Source organism: Nicotiana sylvestris, chromosome 1 (assembly GCF_000393655.2).
Source record: "Nicotiana sylvestris chromosome 1, ASM39365v2, whole genome shotgun sequence".
NCBI lineage: Eukaryota > Viridiplantae > Streptophyta > Magnoliopsida > Solanales > Solanaceae > Nicotiana > Nicotiana sylvestris.
Window position 1 is genome coordinate 4,884,262 of NC_091057.1, and position 19,549 is coordinate 4,903,810.

The 19,549-nt window shown below is 40.1% G+C and overlaps 1 protein-coding gene across 1 annotated transcript; it reads right to left on the minus strand.

Moving 5' to 3' along the window:
* Positions 1 to 267: 267 nt before the first annotated feature.
* On the minus strand, positions 268 to 2,228 carry LOC138889528 (uncharacterized). Its single transcript, XM_070172851.1, has 2 exons — positions 2,061 to 2,228; positions 268 to 1,011 (listed from the first exon to the last, which is right to left on the minus strand). Exons 1-2 carry the CDS (start codon positions 2,226 to 2,228, stop codon positions 268 to 270), a joined length of 912 nt encoding a protein of 303 aa, XP_070028952.1.
* Positions 2,229 to 19,549: the final 17,321 nt, after the last annotated feature.

Consider the following 19,549-nt stretch of genomic DNA (forward strand, 5'->3'; position numbering starts at 1 on the left):
ATTCCCCAGGCAGCAAAAGGCCAAGTTGCACTTGTTGCGTTGAGCTTAGTGGGTGGTACCCTTATCATGTCTGCATGTACCTAACATTAGTGGCATTTTTGTATGTATCAGATGCAATCCGTTTCCTTGGTCATCGAAAAATATCTAGCTCTGAGTATTTTTTTGGCTAGAACAAAACCATTCATATATGGTCCACAAGTTCCGGCATGTATTTCTTCGAGCAATCTGGAAGCCTCCTTTGTGTCAACACACCTTAACAACCCTAGATCAGGAGTTCTTTTGAAAGAAGTGATTAGATAGCCTCCACAACATGCGTTTCTGAGTTTGGTTTGCCTGCTCTGGATATTCTCCTCTTGCCAAATATTCTTTGATGTCGTGGAACCAAGGTTTTCCATCCGTTTCCTCTTCAACATGAGCATAGTAAGATGGTTGATTATGGATCCTTACCGGGACGGGATCAATGAAATTCTTATCCGGATATTGTATCATTGATGACAAAGTGGCCAGTGCATCTACGAACTCGTTTTGAATTATGGGCACATGTTTGAATTCTATCTTTGCGAATCTTTTCATCAATTCCTGTACATGATGCAAGTATGGTAGTATCTTGGTGTTCTTCATAGCCCATTTTTCTTGAACCTGATATACTAGGATATCCGAATCACCGATTACCAAAAAATCTTGTATATTCATATCAATTGCCAGATTGAGCCCCATGATGCAAGCCTCATATTCTGCCATGTTGTTAGTGCATGGAAACCTAAGCTTCACGGATACAGGGAAGTGTTGACCTGTTTCTGATACCAAAACCGCTTTAATTCCCACTCCATTGAAGTTTGCAACTCCATCGAAGAACATCCTCCAACCGTCGTAAGCTTTAGTAATGTACTCTCCTACGAATGATACTTCTTCATCAGGAAAATACATTTTCAAAGTTTCATGTTCTCCCTCCACAGGATTTTCAGCAAGATGGTTTACCAATGCTTGTCCTTTGACCGCCTTCTGAGTTACCTAAACAATATCAAACTCACTTAACAATATCTGCCATTTGGCTAACTTCCCGGTCGGCATGGGCTTCTGAAAGATGTACTTCAGAGGGTCCATCCTGGATATGAGGTACGTGGTATAAGCACAGAAGTAATACATCAATTTCTGAGCCATCCACATCAAAGCACAACAAGTGCGTTCCAACAGAGAGTATCGTGCTTCGTAAGGTGTGAACTTTTTACTCAAGTATTATATGGCTTGTTCCTTTTTCCCTGTCTCATCATGTTGTTCCAAAACACACCTGAAAGCTCCATCTAATACAGATAGATAGAGTAGCAAAGGTCTCCCAGGTTCTGGCGGGACTAGGACTGGAGGTGTGGACAGGTGCTCCTTGATTTTATCGAAATCTTTCTAACAATCTTCGATCCAACTCATTTCAGCATCTTTCCTCAACTTTTTTGAAGATGGGTTTACATATAACTATGGACTGTGCTATGAAGCGGCCGATGTAGCTGAGACGCCCTAGGAAGCTCATTACGTCCTTCCTGCTCTTTGGTAGAGGTAACTCTTGAATAGCCTTAACTTTGGATGGGTCCAACTCGATTCCCCTGGTGGCTGACAATGAATACCAACAGCTTCCCTACGGGAACCCCGAATGCACATTTTGCGAGGTTCAGTTTCAGATTGTACCTTCTTAACCTGTCAAAGAACTTTCTCAAGTCTGCTATGTGATCTGCGTCCCTCTTGGATTTGATGACGACGTCATCAACATACACCTCTATCTCCTTGTGTATCATATCATGAAAGATGGTTGTCATAGCTCTCATGTATGTAGCCCCAGCGTTCTTTAGTCCAAATGTCATCACCTTGTAGCAGTATACCTCTCACAGTATGATGAAAGCTATTTTCTCTGTGTCTTCTTCATCCATCTAGATTTGGTGATAACCCGCAAAGTAATCTACAAAGGATTGGAGTTCATGCTTGGTGCAATTATCGATTAATATGTGTATATTTGGCAGTAGGAAGTCATCTTTGGGACTTGCTCTGTTCAAATCTCGATAGTCAAAACATACTATGACTTTCCCATCTTTCTTCGGAACTGGTACAATGTTGGCTAGCCAGGTTGGGTACTCAACTACACTTAGGATTTTGGCTTTGATATGCTTAGTGACCTCTTCCTTGTTTTTCAGGCTCATGTCTGGTTTGAATTTTTTGAGTTTCTGCTTCACTGGCGGACACATTGGATTTGTAGGCAAATTGTGAGCCACTATGATTGGAGACACTATGATAACCCGCGAAGCAATCTACAAAGGATTGGAGTTCATGCTTGGCGAAATTGTCGATCAATATGTGTATATTTGGCAGTGGGAAGTCTTCCTTGGGACTTGCTCTGTTCAAATCTCGATAATGAATAATAATAGCCATGCATTGATAAAAAAAATTAGAAATATCCAAAACAAGTACGGCTCGATGAATCGAGCAATTATTTTGAAACAAAACGTGCTTTAAAAACACAATTACTGAAAACATCTGAAATGCCTAGCATGGCTATAGAAATAAATATAGGCTAAATTCCAAGCTATCCAGGGACTCGGCGGGCCCGAGATGGTGTGGCAGTCCAATTTTTGAGAACGGCCCCTTTCTCAACGGTTTGAATGGTGAGGCCTTCTTCCGCCTCCTCCTCAATTACTGCACTGCAATACATATCCTCGTCCTCCAGGAACAAATTCCTCAGCCCAGCTAAAGCTTCTTCCTCTATAGTTCCTCATATTGTGTAAGCCTGGTGAAAAGTTTGACCCAGATATGACACTAGTTGCTCAAGAGGGTAATAAGGTCTACGCCATGGAGGCGACTAATCATCATACTCTTTCCATGTATATTGGTATTCGAGCCTGAAGGTTGTACCATGATGTTTCAGCTGTATTAGTTTAGTAATGCCCTAGAGATTCTTCCTAACCCCTTTGTCTAGTTCATACCCAGACCATGCTAGTATGCTTTCTATTTTGTTACTCTAACATTTGTCTTTCTCAACTGCATTGACATGTTCGATGTGGTGATAAGTTTCCCCTTCTAGCCTTCTTTTGTTCCCGATAACTGGGATGGTTTGACTGGTGTAAATAGGATTACTTCCATCTTCGTGAATGATCACCTCCTGATGGTTCCATTCGAACTTTACGGCCTGGTGTAGTGTGGAAGCCCCAACCCCAGCGGTATGTATCCAAGGTCGACCCAACAGAAGATTGTATGTAGTTGATATGTCAAGCACTTGGAATTCAACATCGAACCAAGTTGGCCCCATCTGCAGACAGAGATTAATCTCCCTAATCGTGGCCTTTTGAGACCCATCAAAGGATTTCACGTTCATACTTCCTTCCCATATCTCGTGGAAATATTTGTCCAATATTTTTAGAGTAGTCAATGGGCAAATATTGAGGCTTGAACCCCCATATATTAGGACCCTGATAATGAATTTATCTTCAAACTGCACCATGATATGCTATGCTCGGTTGTGACTTAACCCTTCGAGCGGTAATTCGTCCTTATGGAAGGTGATCTTATGACTCTCCAGCACTTGCCCTGCCATGTTGGCCATTTTACCACAGGTGATATTGTTGGGAACATAAGCTTCATTTAACATCTTCATCAAAGCATTCTTTTGCGCCTATGAATTTTGCAATAGTGAAAAGATGGATATTTAGGCAGGGGTTTTGTTCAAATGATCAACAACGGAGTATTCCCTTGCCTGTACTTTCCTCCAAAGATCATCTGGTCTAGTTTCAATGACAGGTTGTTTAGTAACAGCTTCCTTGCTCGATCCTCCCAAATGTTTGGGTCTATAGATCCTTCACGTTCTGGTCATTCCTTGTGTAGCATCATATTCTTCCATTTTTTTCTTTTCTTTTTTGTCTGGATTTAGCAACGTAATCCCAAGGTATAACCTTGGAATTGAAAGGAGGTGTGGTTGATACCGTCACTGTAAAAGGTGTGGCCACTTCTACCTCAAATGGAACAGGTGTTGCTGCAGGTGGAGCTACCTCAACCTCAAATGGAATTGATATGGTTACCTCAACTTTGACTGACGGCTATGTCTGCACCACAATAGTAGTGAGTGTGACTGCTGGTTTGAAGTCATCTCCCTCCCAAATAAGCCTGATTCACCCCTCAGGATCCCATTCTTCATCCGTCTGTATCACTTGTACCCCATCACCCATATGATATGGGAGAGGATTGTTGCGGACGTTGGGTGCAGCTTCTTTTGCTTGTATGATCTTTCTATCAATCAATGTCTAGATCTTATCATTCAATGTTCGGCAATCGTCAATGGTGTGCCCCTTCATACCGGAATGATATGCACAGGTCATGTTTGGGTTGACCCATTGAGATGAGTTCTCTATTGCCACAACAGGAATATGGGTGACATAATCGACAGCCTTCAAGCTTTCGTACAGCTGGTCGATGGGTTCAGTAATAACGGTGTATTATCTGGGTAGTTTGCGATCAAAGTTAGGTCGGGGTTTCTGGTAATTTGGATGAGTTAAAGGTGAATGATAGTAGGCTGGCTGGGTGTCATAAGTATGATTGGCGGTGGCGGGTTGAAAATATCTGGGAGATGAGGGTTGGTATGTGGGTGGAGGTATTTGGAATGTGGGTGGAGGTGTTTGATATGTGAGTAGAGATTTTGGGCCTTGAGCCACCATTACTGCCCCCACTTCTCTTTTCTTTAATATGCTGCCTGATTGTAATGCTTTGTTTGTGGACTGTAGTGCCTCGAAATTTGTCACCATCCCGCTTTTGATGCCTTCCTCAATCCTTTCTTCGAGTTTGATGATATCGGAGAACTTGTGATTCTCAATGACCATTAGCCTTTCCTAATACTGTGGGTCCTGTGACCTGACAAAGAACTTGTTCATTTATTCTTCTTTTAGTGCTAGTATGACCTTGGCTTCTTCTGACCTCCAACGGGTAGCATACTCGGGGAAGGTCTTAGTTGGCTTCTTATTTAAATTCTGGATGTAGAAGACATCCAGTGCATTCTCCATATTAAACCTGAATCAGTCCATAAATTCTGATGCCATGCTCACCCAATTAGCCCACTTCTTAGGGTTTTGGCTTATGTACAAGGATAAGGCATCTCTGGTAAGACTTCTCATGAAGAGCTTCATTCAGATCCTTTCATCTTTTCCAACCCCTACGAGCTTGTCACAGTAAGTTCTCAAATGAACCTTGGGATCACCTATTCTATCAAATATTTTGAACTTGGTAGGTTTGTAACCCTCCGATAGTTCCACGTTCGGTTGTATGCACAGATCCTCATAATTCATATCTTTAACTCCTTTGCCTCCTTCGACACCCTGAACTCGATTTGTCAATTTCTTGAGTTCCTCGTCCATGTTCTTGATAAGCAGGTCTTTCTTAGCGGATTCTGGTGTATAGGGGAATGGTTGAGTAGGGTGAGGTACGGTTTCTACATATATAGGGTTGTTTTGGTGAGAGCCAAAGACTTGGGTGTAGTGGTGGTCATTGGTTGAGTTTTGAGGATCGGGAATGGGTTGTGGTGTATTCTGAGGAGTGTAATAGGTAGTGGCTTGTGGGTACTGGATTGGTTGATGGTGGTGTTGTGGTGGAGTTGGTATTGGCAAAGGATTGGGATTTTGAGGTGGAGTTCCATATTGATGTGGTGTGGGAGGAGGCTGGTTTGGTGTATTTTGGGGAGGTGCTGTGTTTTTGTTATTTTGTTGGTTGATGTTAGGGATATTAAGGGTGAGGGAGAGGTTTTCTAAGTTGCGGACCTGCTCAAGTTCTCCCTGTAACTCTAGTATCTTTTGTTCCAACCGCAAAACTAAGTTATTTGGTGCCGGAGTGCTCCGACCGTTTGAAGTTTCCGCATTCTCAGCATTTTCCCTTGAATACCACATAAGTCATCCATGTTAGCTTTCCCTCTACTTCTCGTGTTACTTGGAAGAGGAGGAGGAGGAGGGCCTCTAGATATGGTGTGATATGCTGATGATGCAAGTATGTGCGAACCAACCTTAGGGGATGAAAATAATAAAGAATAAAGAAAAAGAAAAGGTAACAAGTCAGTAAGGATTCTAAAAGTTTACAGTATATAAATACATATTGCGGGAATGTAAATTCACGTCCTAATTTGGGAGCCTCGTTATGGCCGAGGTAGGCCTAGCGAGATATAGATTTGAAGAAATTTAGTGCCAATAATTGCCTCATTTCATTAATGTAAAAATAGACGACCCAAAACGACACTAAATAAGATAATGTTACTAATGGCACTTGAACTTATTACATTTGAGAAGCAAGTAAACCTAATCAATTTGGTCCCAGAAGGACCCTCTCCAGACTGGATGCTTTTGTCGATCAGTTCCCTAGTTCGTGCAGGTTCATCAGTAAGAATGCCCTTGCCAAATGTCCTCCTTTGTTTCCCTCAGCGTTCTGGCAATCGGTGACTCTCTTTCTCATTTTTCCTTCCAATTCCATTAGACTGTACTCCAGATATTCCAACCTTTTGCTGGATTTAAAAACCCTCTCTTTCCACTCATTGATCATTTCCATATCAGCCTTATGTTGCTCCATATACTCAGCTTCAGACTCACGAATTATTTTGCGTAGTTTGTTATACTTCACCTGTGCTTCGGCAACTTTGTCTATGACCCTGTTTCCTGGACCAACCCTTGGCTCGAAGATTCCCGCTATGTTATCATCCAACCATGAGGGGTAAAAGTATGTATGACCCACATGATATCGATCTGGCTCGATGGTATCCTTTTCCAAGATATTCTTCAAGTGCCACATGTGTTGTGCTTCATTTTTATACGAGACGGCGTCACCCTAAAAATCGGCTATGAAGTGACTCATTTTAGCGACTCGCGGTATGACCTGTCTCCTGCCTGCCTGTCTCATAACCCTGAGGGGAGCATGAGGGTATATTCCCCTTAACCCAATCAATACCAAGTGTGGAACATCCCTGGATCTGATGATGAACTTGTCGGTAGGGAACCACTCAAACATCCATTGAACCTGGTCCTTAGTTAAATTGTTGAAAAACTGCACCCATCCTACAACATCCTTAGGTTGAGCAAACATGTCTGGGATATAGGTCATCCAAGGCCCGGTACATGTCTGTGATGATCCTAGGGATAATGGTATATGTATGCCCCTCGATACCGTCCATCAAAGTTTTGGCCACCATGGCCAACATGGTGTGGATTCTGTCCCCATGTATCGGGAACACTAGCATGCCTAAGAAACACACGATGAACACAAAAACCCTGCGATGAATCCAACCCAAGGAGGTGATGGAGAATTCATCATCAAAAATACGGTAAGAGCTGTTGTGACCGTATCGTTCATAGAGGAAGTCGAAAGGTATGTAGGAGTTTTTCAGGCACTCCAAGTCATCATTCTTCTTTAACCCCATCATCTTAAGAAATCCCCTAGTGGTGCAATTTTCAGATACCAATAGACCAGGGCTATCCCAAGACAACCCAGCAAATCCCCTTATTTCTTCCAAGAGAGGGGTCATTTCTATGTTTCCAAAGCGGAACACAGCCCTTTCTTTGTCCTAGAACATGGTGGCAACCTCGATCAACATCTTGTTTGGCTGGAAATCCAACAAAGAAGGCAAATTTTCTAAGTCCCTTTTCATATGATTTTGGTCAGTTGAAGGAAGATCCCTCCACCAATTTAGAAAAAGTGAAGGTATGCTACCGACCATACCGAACCTGGGGACTTCGTGCCTTATTTTCTGCAAAACAAAATATAGTTAGGCCCTTTCCCCCTCCAGATTCGTCTACTTATACAACAATGATTAGCATATTGGCACTTATTTCTCCAAAATTAATGCACACAATCGTGGTTGCGTCCATTGGGATTATGGAAAGCCCGATTGACTTTTGGGTGAGGCTTATCTTAAAGGGTTATTATGTGGATAATATATTAACCCTGCTAGGTTTGACCATGATGCACATACAATTAATCAGAGTAAGATTACTATAGAAGTCTAGACTGGGACCCTCAAGTGGACAACTTAAGAGGGAAAGACACAGAACCGTCGACTGCACCGCTGATCGACTAGTTTTACTGTAAATATGACTTTCTGAATTAAAAGGGTGATATATAGGAAGAGCGCAAACACTCATCAAGCGTTGCTATAAGATTGATTATGCACGAGTGGAATATGATGTCGAGCATGATTTATGCAACAATTATAACATGTTGTCAAGTATTTGCACGTTTAAAAATGATAAATGCGGTATTTAAATAATTGAAAGATAGTTATAAAAAGAAAACAAGTAGACAAGTCAGTTTCAGGAAATAAAGGCAATCGTAAATGCTTGAGAAATAAACAATTAAATCCAAGTAAAGGGGAAAGGGAAAGGGTGCACATATATTAACAAAATAAAGCATGCTTAAGACTAATTCACAAAAACAAGTTCGTTATGGTAAGAGCCTAAAACATACCCAGCAGAGTCGCCATGCTGTCGTGCCCCCTTTTTCCTCGCGGAGTCTGGGTTTTGACATTCATTGGGAACAACTCATTTCCTTTTGGGAATTGGGTATGAGATTTGAAGAGTCTCCACCTAACGGATTTAAGGTGCGTTAGGGCACCTAAAGCAAGTAACTCATAAAAATACCGGTTTGCATTACCAAATATTGGGTAAGGGCTCGAAATAACCTTGAAGGGAAGGTGTTAGGCACCCCTCGAGGTCCACAATGGTGGGTCCCGACCGAACTCAAATCATGTGAATTAGTCTTATAAACAGATAAAGCAAATTAGACAAATGGACATTATATTTAAAATAAGGAGTAAAGAGGGGTCTTAGGTTTTTAGCCTACAGGATCACATCTGTACAATACCCGGTAAACCTTCCTCAACTAGGGGGGTTACACGTGGCATTAGCGCATAGGTTATCATATCCTTTTACTACTCAATTACCCTCCCCTAAGTGGTTATATAAGCGCTTTTAATTAGACGAACTCTATGCGTGCATTACATGTCCCTTCCTTATGGCCCTGGAGGTATTTAAGACCTCTAATTAAGGTAGTTCTAGACTCTCCTAAGGTGTTTAAAGGAGAAAAACCTAGGCGACAAGCAAAAACAAATAGGACATTCACATAAAGGCAATTAAGGGCTCACTTTTACCTCCTCACATAAGCATATAATAGCACGTCTCAAACAGCATGATTTCAGATATCTCAAAGGATCCCAGAGCAGAATATGTAAGTGACCATGACAAATAGAATATGCAGCATTGTGTTAAAGCGAGACGATAAAGACCTAATCAGTTTGCCTATTGATTTTAGGGCTTGCTGAATCTGGACCATTCATAAATAACAAAAGCATAATTTTCAGTTTGCAGGATTTTAGTCGCCCTACAGGCTTTCCTAGGCGTGTAGTAGTGATGTTCTATAAACATGGTATTCAGTCATTAATCAGGAGGGTAATAACCTAGTAAACAATTTTAAGCATGCAGTTTAGACCCTATAGGCATGCTGTCTAGGCGTAATGACTGATTAGCTTGTAGACACTAGTAGCTAAATGCAGAAATTGGTTTTAAAATCCTATAGACATAGCATCTAAACGCAGTAATTAGTTTAAGAGCCTTATTGACATGAAGAAAACTGATTTAAGCTTTGTTGACATGTAAAGACTGATTTTAAACTTACAAGCATGGTGTCTAAAATGCGAGATTGATTTTTTAATCCTATAGGCATGGTATCTAGAATGCACAAACATTGTGATAACCAATAAGGATGGTATCTACATAACAGACATCGCAATAACCTATAGGCATGGTATCTAATGCAAGTAATAATCCTAAGAATGTGATCTTTAATGCAAGTAAATAGTTGTAACAAACCTAAGAGCATGATTCCTACCCAATTTCCCCACAGAAAATTATATAAGAATCCCTCTCTTTTTACTAATTTCCCCAATATCTGCTTACAAGAATTAATATTACAGACCATATGAATTACAGTAGGAACAAATTATGCTATAGGGAGATTGAATAGAGGACCAAAATGAACCTGGAAATTCTAGGCCTTCAACCAGTCAAAAATGCTAGTGCACCCAATGGTATCCTAGTGTGCCAAAGTTCCCAAGGGCCTCAGGGACCCCGGGCAATGTTCACACCAGAAAACTTTTAAAGCAACCCTTTGTGAGCAAGTTTGGAAAGCCAACTCTAGTGTGTCAAAGTTCAGAGCAGTCTCATGGACTCCTAAGCAATGCTTATACTAGAGGGGCAAGACCCTAGGTGTTCTAAGAATAAGAGTTTAAAACATGAGATAGTTTTTTAAGAAAATAGTTTTGTATTCTGAGGAAGCAAGGAGCAAACATGGTCATTCAATCATTGTAACTCAAACAAAGGTCCCATCAGTCAAATTGTATGCAGAAACAGGGTAACTTAGAGTTTCAACTTAGTTTATTAACTATGATTAGATGAGCATACAGAGGGATAGTAGGGGTCCATATTATGAGAGGGGAACATTTTAAGAGCATGCTAGTATAGAAGTAGACATAGGTCCAGTTTAGACATGAGCAAGTATACAGACTTGCTGAAAGCAAAAGCACATAGGTCTGGCTAAAACATGAGTAAACAGGTTGAAAACAAGACACATAGGTTCAATCAAACAAAAGTATACATGCTATTGCAACAACATATAGGTTGAGCAGAAGTAGACATATTTATTATAGTAAACACATAGGTTTGCTTAAGCAAAAGGAAGGCATGCTGATTATAAGGAAAAACACAGGTCAAATTGAATAGCAATAAGCATAGAGTCTAGTGAACATGCTAATAATCATGAAGCACATGATCTAATGAGATAAGTAAACATGTTGATAACAGGACGCATAGTTGAATTAATAGCAGTAGAAATACTGAATAGGGAAAACATACAGGTTCAGAAGAAAGGCATGTTGATTGTGAGAAAAACATATAGGTTTAATTAAATGACAATAGTGAGAGCATACCAATTAAGGAATCAGAAATAGAAGGTAAAGTAGGCAGGATTCAACAACCTAGCCTTGGCTTTCAGCTGGTTAGACAAGCAATGAACACAAGTAGCAAAGAGAGAGAGAGAGATGAGAGAAAGCTTTTGTGTGCGTGTGTTTGAACCATTATTCGTTGTTTAAATAATCAGAATGAGAGTATATATATAGCACTTAGGGAGATGAAATAAATAAGGTACGAAAGGATTTGGAGTTCATAAATAAAGTAGGTAGATATAATCAATCCGTTAATTGGGGATAATCCCCATTAATTTGCACAAACAGATCCGAGAAGATCATATCAGTACAAATAGAATCCATTACCAACCCTGATTGGGGCGTAAATAAGGTAACAAATTGTAAATTGACCATAAATCTAATCAGCTGGAATAAAGCACATAACACTAATTACAGGCCACAAATAAGGAAACTAAGTAAAAATTCAAAAGAATACTGATTTTAACGAGAATAATTGGTTCAAATCCCTAATAGAAATCAATTAAGTAAAAGAATCCCAAAGAATACTGGTTTTAACAGAAAATTGTTCAAAACTAAGAATAGAATCAGTCAATACAACAGGTTCACATAAATAAACACAATAACAGAAAGATTGAAGAAATCAGTGTCACAAACAGGAACATCTAGGGTTTAAACATATACATGAAAATTAATCTAACATGTAAAGAAAACATTAGCTTAAACACTGAAAGGTTTAGAAAATCTTTGAAGAAAAGTTTGGTATGAACCCTAATTTCAGAAAGAGTAAACGAAGTCGAAGCAATTAATTAAACCAAGAGATTCTTAAAGGAAAGCACCCAATGATACTCGAATAACTTCAGATCTACAAAGATATGAGAAGATTCGAACAGTAGTGAAACTAGGGTTTTCAGAAAATAGTAGAGATGGAGAGAATCGATCGAAAACCTATGGATTCGTACTAGAAGCTAGAGGAAATCCATACTCACAAATGAAAGTGGCTTGAGACAGGCCGGTAAATAACTTTCAAGTCAGAACAGGTTGGATTTCCATGAGATCTTCTCAAGGACTCATGAAATCAAGCAGCCAGAGAGTATAGGAGACCGGTGGTGGTCGGAGAATGTACAGAAACACCATGGAAGGGAGGTCCCCGCCGGTGACGGCGATTAGGGTTAGTGGCAAGTTGAGAGAAAGTTGGAGAGGTTAGGGAACGAAGGGCGGCGGAGTGTAACTAATGGGCTAGGTTAGGGGGTCGTTTGAGTTAAAAATGGTAAGAATGAATAGGGGCCGTTGATCTCAGAGATCAACGTCCAGGATGAGAAGGGGCCTAGGTCGGGTAGGTTTTTAATTGGGTTAAGGTTGTTTTGAATTGGGCTTGGGTTAATTAAATTGGATTGGGGGGGGGGGAAGGGGTGTCCGATTTTTGGTGTAAATTAGGGGCTATTTGTTAAATACCCATTTTACTAAATAAAATAATTTTAAAAATAGCTAATTAAATTATAAAAATGAGTTTCAAGCATGAAGGTGATTTAAAATAATTATTTAGTATTATAAAAATGTAAAAAGTCATTTTCTGTATAATGTAGTTATGCATATGTAGAGGCTATTTTCACAAAATATGCAATTATAGTCTAAAAAAATGCAAATGTGATTACAAAAAATGCGATTAAAATATTTGAACACCCATATGAACATTAATGATGAATTTATATGATTAAATCATCATAAAATAATATGAGGGGATAGTTTTGAACATTTATGTGATTAAAAATGCGAAATAAATGGATTTAGGGCCTTGAAAAGAAATTGTAGAAAAATTGTAAAACACTTGTGCATGTTTGTAAATGCATGTACCATATTTTGAAAGTGTTTATTTATATTTAAAATACATGAGGGAACAATTGGGTATCAACATGATCATTCCTCGTTTTTGGCATTTTAGAGCCATAAAACTAGAATTCCATCTGATTTCTAGATTTTCGTGTGCTATAGCCCACACCATCTGCATGCATTCGAGCGATCAGACCTCAATCGTCTAATCCGGCCCATAAAAAATGACCTAAGGAACAATAATCATGACTTCGACATGACCGTTCCTCATTTTTCTTTGCATTTTAGGGACATAAAATTAGAATTTTGCCTGATTTCTAGATTTTTTTGTGCTATCCCCCACGCCATCTGCATGCATCCGGACGATCGAACCCGAATCGCGTAAAATATTTCCGGCCCATCAAAAACAAACTAAGATATAATAGTCATCGCTTCTCCATGACCGTTCCTCTGATTTTGGCATATTAGGGCCATAAAACTGGTATTCCGCTTTATTCTCTGATTTTATTGTGCTATAGCCCCCACCATCTACTTGCATCATGGCGACCGAATCCAAATCGCCTAAAATTTTGCCGGCCATCAAAATCGACCTAAGGAACAATAGTCATTGCTTCGTGATAACCATTCTTATTTTTGGCATTTTAGGGCCATAAAACTGAAATTTCGACCAATTCTCAGATTTTCGTGTGTTATAGCCCACACCATCTGCATGCATCCGGGCGACCGGACCCGAACCGTCTAAAATTTTTCCGCCAATCAAAAACGACCTAAGGAACAATAGTCATCGCTTCGCTATGTTTATTCCTCATTTTTCTACATTTGAGGGCTATAAAATTAGAATTCCGTCCGATTTCCTGATTTTCGTGTGCTATAGCCCGTGCCATTTGTATGCATTCGGCCGACCAGACCGAATAGCCTAAAATTTTTGCAGCCATAAAAAACAACCTAAGGTACAATAGTTATCGCTTCGTCAAGAACGTTCCTCATTTTTTGCGTTTTAGGACCATAAAACTAAAATTTCGCCCGATTCTCAGTTTATCATATGGTATAGCCCACACCATCTGCATGTATCTGGACGACCAGACTCGAATCACATAACATTTGGCCGGCCCATAAAAAATGACTTAAGGAACAACAGTAATCGCCTTGCCATGACCGTTCTTCTTTTGTTTTGGCATTATAGGGCTATGAAATTTGAATTCTACCCGATTTCCAGATTTTCATGTGCTATAGTCCACGCCATCTGCATGCAACTGGGCGATAGGACCTGAATCGCCTAAAATTTGAGGGCACATCAAACACAACCTAAGGAACAATAGTCATCACTTTAACATCATCGTTCCTCGTTTTTGGCGTTTTAGGGCTATAAAACTGGAATTTCGTATGATTTCTAAATTTTCGTGTGCTATAGCCCACGTCATCTACATGCATTCGGTGGCCAGACTTGAATGGCCTTATCTGTCCCATTAGAAATGATCTACGAAACAATAATTATAGCTTCGCCATGACGGTTCCTCGTTTTTTGCATTTTAGGGAAATAAACTGAAATTTTGCCTGATTTCTAGATTTTTTTGTGTGCTATCCTCCACACCATCTGCATGCATACGGACGACCAGACCTGAATCACGTAAAATATTTCTGGCCCGTCAGAAACAAACTAAGAAATAATAGTCATCGCTTCGCCCTGACCGTTCCTCCGATTTTGGAGTTTTAGGGCCATAAAACTGGTATTCCGCTTGATTCCATGATTTTAGTGTGCTATAGCCCCTATCATCTACATGTATCCGGCGACAGGATCCAAATCGCCTAAAAAAATTTTGGCCCATCAAAATCGACCTAAAGAACAATAGTTATTGCGTCCTCATGCCCATTCCTCATTTTTAGCATTTTACGACCATAAAACTGGAATTCCGCACGACTCTCAAATTTACGTGTGTTATAGCCCACGCTATTTGCATGCATCTAGGCGACCGGACCTGAACGATCTAAATTTTTGCCGGCCAATCAAAAACATCCTAAGGAAAAATAGTCATCGCTTCGCTATGACTATTTCTCATTTTTTTGGCGTTTTAGGGTCATAAAACTGGAATTCCTGTCGATTGCTAAAATATTTGTGTACTATAACCCACGCCATCTGCATGCCTCTGGGCAATCTGATCCAAATAGCCTAAACTTTTGCCTGCCCATCAAAAACGACCTAAAGAACAATAGCCATCGCTTCGCCATGACCGTTCCTCGTTTTTTGGCGATTTAGGGACATAAAACTTGAATTTTGCCCTATTCTCAGATTTTCGTGTGCTATAGCCCATGTCATCTGCATGCATCCATGCGACTGGACCCGAATCGCCTAAAATTTTGCTGGCCCACAAAAGCGTTCCTCGTTGTTTTGGTGATTTAGGGCCATAAAACTGGAATCCCGCCCAAACTATCTCCATGCATCCAAGCGACCGAACTCGAATCACCTAAAAATTTTCCAGCCCATCAAAAATGATTGAAGGAACTATAGTAGGAGTAGAATATGTATTATATATATGGATCATTGTATTATTATTAAAAAAATAGATTCTATTGCCGAGTATTCTCACATAGTATCAGAGCTTCAGTGAGATAATTATCATTGTGCGTCATTCCATCGACATCCGGGAAGAAAGATCATCGACGTGCAATTTTTCGGCAAATTCGTCTTGTTCCCAGGGTTCATCACTGCTACAGTGGTACTGTGCATATACCAGTACCATCATCTGATTCGAAACCTTGTGCGACCAAACCCCAAAAATTCCAGTTCGATTTGAACAGATAAGTCAGTCACCGTGCGTCTTTCTGGTTGACGACTCAAGATTGATTTGCGCTATCTTCTCATTGGTAAGTGTTGTGTGAAAACCATCACCACCATCTTGTTCGAAAAAGTTAGGCGACAAAATTGTAGTCAGTCGCTCCAGAAGAAATTCACACGCCGCCAGAACTAGGGTTCCGACGAGCTACAGTATCTTTTTCGGTGCGTGTGATACAATTCAGACATTCTTTTGACAATACCTCTTCTGGACAACTTACTCGTCTAGGGATTCTAATTCTATGCATATAAATTACATCAAAGTTGTAACGACCCGACCGGTCGTTTTGAGCTCCGGCGCGTCATTCAGCAGTTTGAGGCCATGAGCGGCTTCATCTCAGGTATATTGACTTGTGTGTATGGTCAGAATTAAAAATTCAGGAAGTTTAGAGTCAAATCTAAATGAAAATTCTCATTTTGAAAGCTTAAAATTGAAGAAATGAACTAGGATTGGAATTTTGAGTAAACGACCTCGGAATCGAGATCTGAAAGTTCCAGCAGGTTCGTATGATGATTTTGGACTTGGGCGTATGTCTGGATTTGGTTTTGGATAACCCGTGAGCATTTCGGCATATATTGTGGAAGTTAGTATTTTAGAAGAATTTCATAAATTTGGGTTGGAAGACATTTCAGTGTTATATATGTCCGTTTGGGATTCCAAGTCTGGGAATAGCTCCGTATGGTGATTTTGGAGTTGGTAGCACGATCGGAAGTCAATTCGGATGTCCGGGGATCATTTTGAAGTCATTTGGCTAAATATAGAAATTTGAAGGTTTTTGAGAAAATTCGACCGAAAGTGGAAATTCTGATATCGGGGTCGGAATGCGATTCCGAAAGTTGGGGCAAGTCTGTAATGTCGAATATGACTTGTGTGCAAAATTTGAAGTCATTCCGGAATGATTTTGGTAAGGTTTGAGACACTTAGTCTCTTTTAAGGAAGCTTAAGTTGGAAAAGTCAATTGGATATTGACTTATGTGTTAGAGGGATCGAAATGCGAATTTTATGGTTCGGATAGCTTCGTTAGGTGATTTGGGACTTAGGAGTGTGTCCGGAATATTTTTGTGATTACCAGTGTAGAATTAAGCTTGAATTGACAAAGTTAGTATTTTGGCGAATTCCGGTTGATAGGTGAGATTTTGATCCGAGGGTCGGAATGGAATTTCGAGGGTTTTGTAGCTTCGTTATGTCATTTTGGACTTGTATGCAAAATTTGAGGTCATTCGGACGTGGTTTGGTTGGGTTTTTGATCAAAAATGGAATTTGGAAGTCCGTGAGATTCATAGGCTTGAATCCGATGATGATTTAATGTTTTGATGTTATTTTGGGTGTTTCGAAGGTTGGGACAAGTTTGAATGATATTGTGGGACATGTTGATATAATTGGTTAAGGTCCCGAGGGCCTCGGGTGGATTTCGGAAGGTTAACGGAATGAAATTCGGACCAAAAAGAAAAGAAAAAGCTGCAGAAATTTCTGCTGCAATTTTCTGCAGAAGGTCTTTGGACTGCAATCGTGAAGTGTACTTCGGAGGCCTATATCTTTTGATATATAAGGAATTTTGAGATGGTTCAAAAACTAAAGTTGTAGCCCTTCATGTCTAGTTTCCAGAAAGCTAAAGAAATCATAATTTGGACATATGTAGAGAATGTTACGGTCGATTGAATATAACTGGTGGAGCTCGTTCTCCAGAATTTTCTGATTTCGGGGAGCTTACCTTAGAAGCTCATATCTCGGGATATATAAAGAGTTATATGGTGTACAACCTATCAAATTAAAGATCTTTGAGTCTAGTTTCTAAATCTTCAAACCGTTTGTCATTTGGATATTTATAAAAGACGTTATGGGTGTTTAAACAGAAGGTATCCGACAAGGAACAATTTTAACAAGATGTACAACGTGTATAGCACAAGTGCAAGGTACAACTCGACGAATCACAAGCAGATTCTTTTATACACGGATTTAGCTCACTTTTCTTCATTTCTTCAAAGTATGGACGATTTTTGGGGAGCTTCAAGAGGGGATTTTTATCATCAATGTGAAGGTAAGTTATCCCCACCTATTTTGAGTTAAGTACATCAATTATGTATGGATTTGAGCATGAAAATTGTAGAAAAATTGAGGATTTAGGTCTAGGGATTTGAAAATAAGATTTGGTGATTTGAGGGGTCAAATGAACTCCGATTTTGGTAAATTTTATATGTACGGACTCGTGGCGAGATGAGGAATCCGGTGATGTGACTTTCGTAATTTTTCGAGAAGTGGGCCCGGGGCTCGGGTTTTGCAAATTTCGTGATTTTCGATACTTTTCGAGTCTTTTCGATTGGGTTATATTCCCTTAACCTATTGTAATATATTCCATGTAGTTTTGGCAAGATTCGACGCGCGAGGAGGTCGATTCGAAAGGAAAGGGCATCGCGGAGTAGACTTTTGGCCATCTTGAGGTGAGTAATAGATGTAAATGCTGTTCTGAGAGTTTGAAACCCCGGACTTTCACATTGTAACGCTATATTGAGGCGTGACACGCACTCCATGGCGAGTGCGGGGTCGGATACTATTGGGGATTGTGACTTGGTCCATCTCGTGTGATGTTTATACTATACTGGTGATTGATACACATACTTCATTGATATTACTGGGCTTGATGCCATGTTTGGGGCCTTGTGCCGATTTGTAAAATCCTTCGAGGATTGATATTACTGCTTAGCATGATTTGCATATCATTTAATTTCAGTCCAAGGTTTTAAATGCTGTTTTGCAAACTCAGCCATAATTCTAAGTGTTGAAAACTTAAATGATATTTTTAAATGTATTCCGGGCTGGGAACTTCTGTTTTGTAAATGCCCAAGGGGCTTATTATATTATTTTCTGGACTGATTATAAAGTGACTTGAAACAGTGGTAACAATGACACTGTGTGATATACTTGAAACAGTGGTAACAATGACACTGTGTGATATACTTGAAATAGTGGTAACAATGACACTGGATGATATACTTGAACAGTGGTAACAATGGCACTGTATGATATAAATTGGTCAGGTAACAATGGCTGACCGGTCAGGTAACAATGACTGACCAAGACCCTCCGGAGTCTGTACACACCCCCAGTGAGCGCCGTCGACGATAAATAAATATGGATGGCTCGGGCTGCACGCCGCAGTGGGTACTGGAATGTACCATCATATGCATTGCATTGCATTCATGTATTTGTATTTATACTGGTGTTTAGCTGCTCAGTTCCATATGTTGCTGTATATTCGGATTGTAGCTTACTTTGTGTATTTACTGGATTTTCTTATCTTCGGACTGTAGTTACTTTTATTACTCACTGGGTCGGAGTACTCACTTTACTCCCTGCACCTTGTGTGCAGATCCAGGGCAGTCTCAGGCTCAGTAGATCCAGTTGATCAGCAGATCCAGCCTCTGGGAGTATCGAGGTAGCTGCACGGCGTTCGCAGCCATTGATCTTCTCCCTCCTATCATATCTCTTTATTTCCGCATTATCGGACTTTGGATATACCGTGTATTAGGATGATATTCTGTATTCTAGAGGCTCAGATTCGTGACACCGGGTCCTAGTGAGATTATATTGTGTATTTTGTTAAAATCTTCAGTACTTTAATCTTGCTTAATTGATATTTCTTTCCGCTATTTTTGATAAATTGGGTTAAGTGTTGAATAATGGTCGGCTTGCCTAGTAGTGTGCTGGGCGCCATCACGACCGGGATTTGGGTCGTGACAAAAGTCTGACAATTTTTTTTTGGCGTGAACAGTGATTTTCCGATGTAAATAGTAATTTGGCAGAAAAGTTTCTGTTTTTTGGTGGTGTTTTGGCACTTATTTTGTAGTGTGGAGTTCGGCTTAGTCTCACTATTTTCAAAATTTTATGGCGACCTTCGGCCAACTTCTATTTATCAGTAACC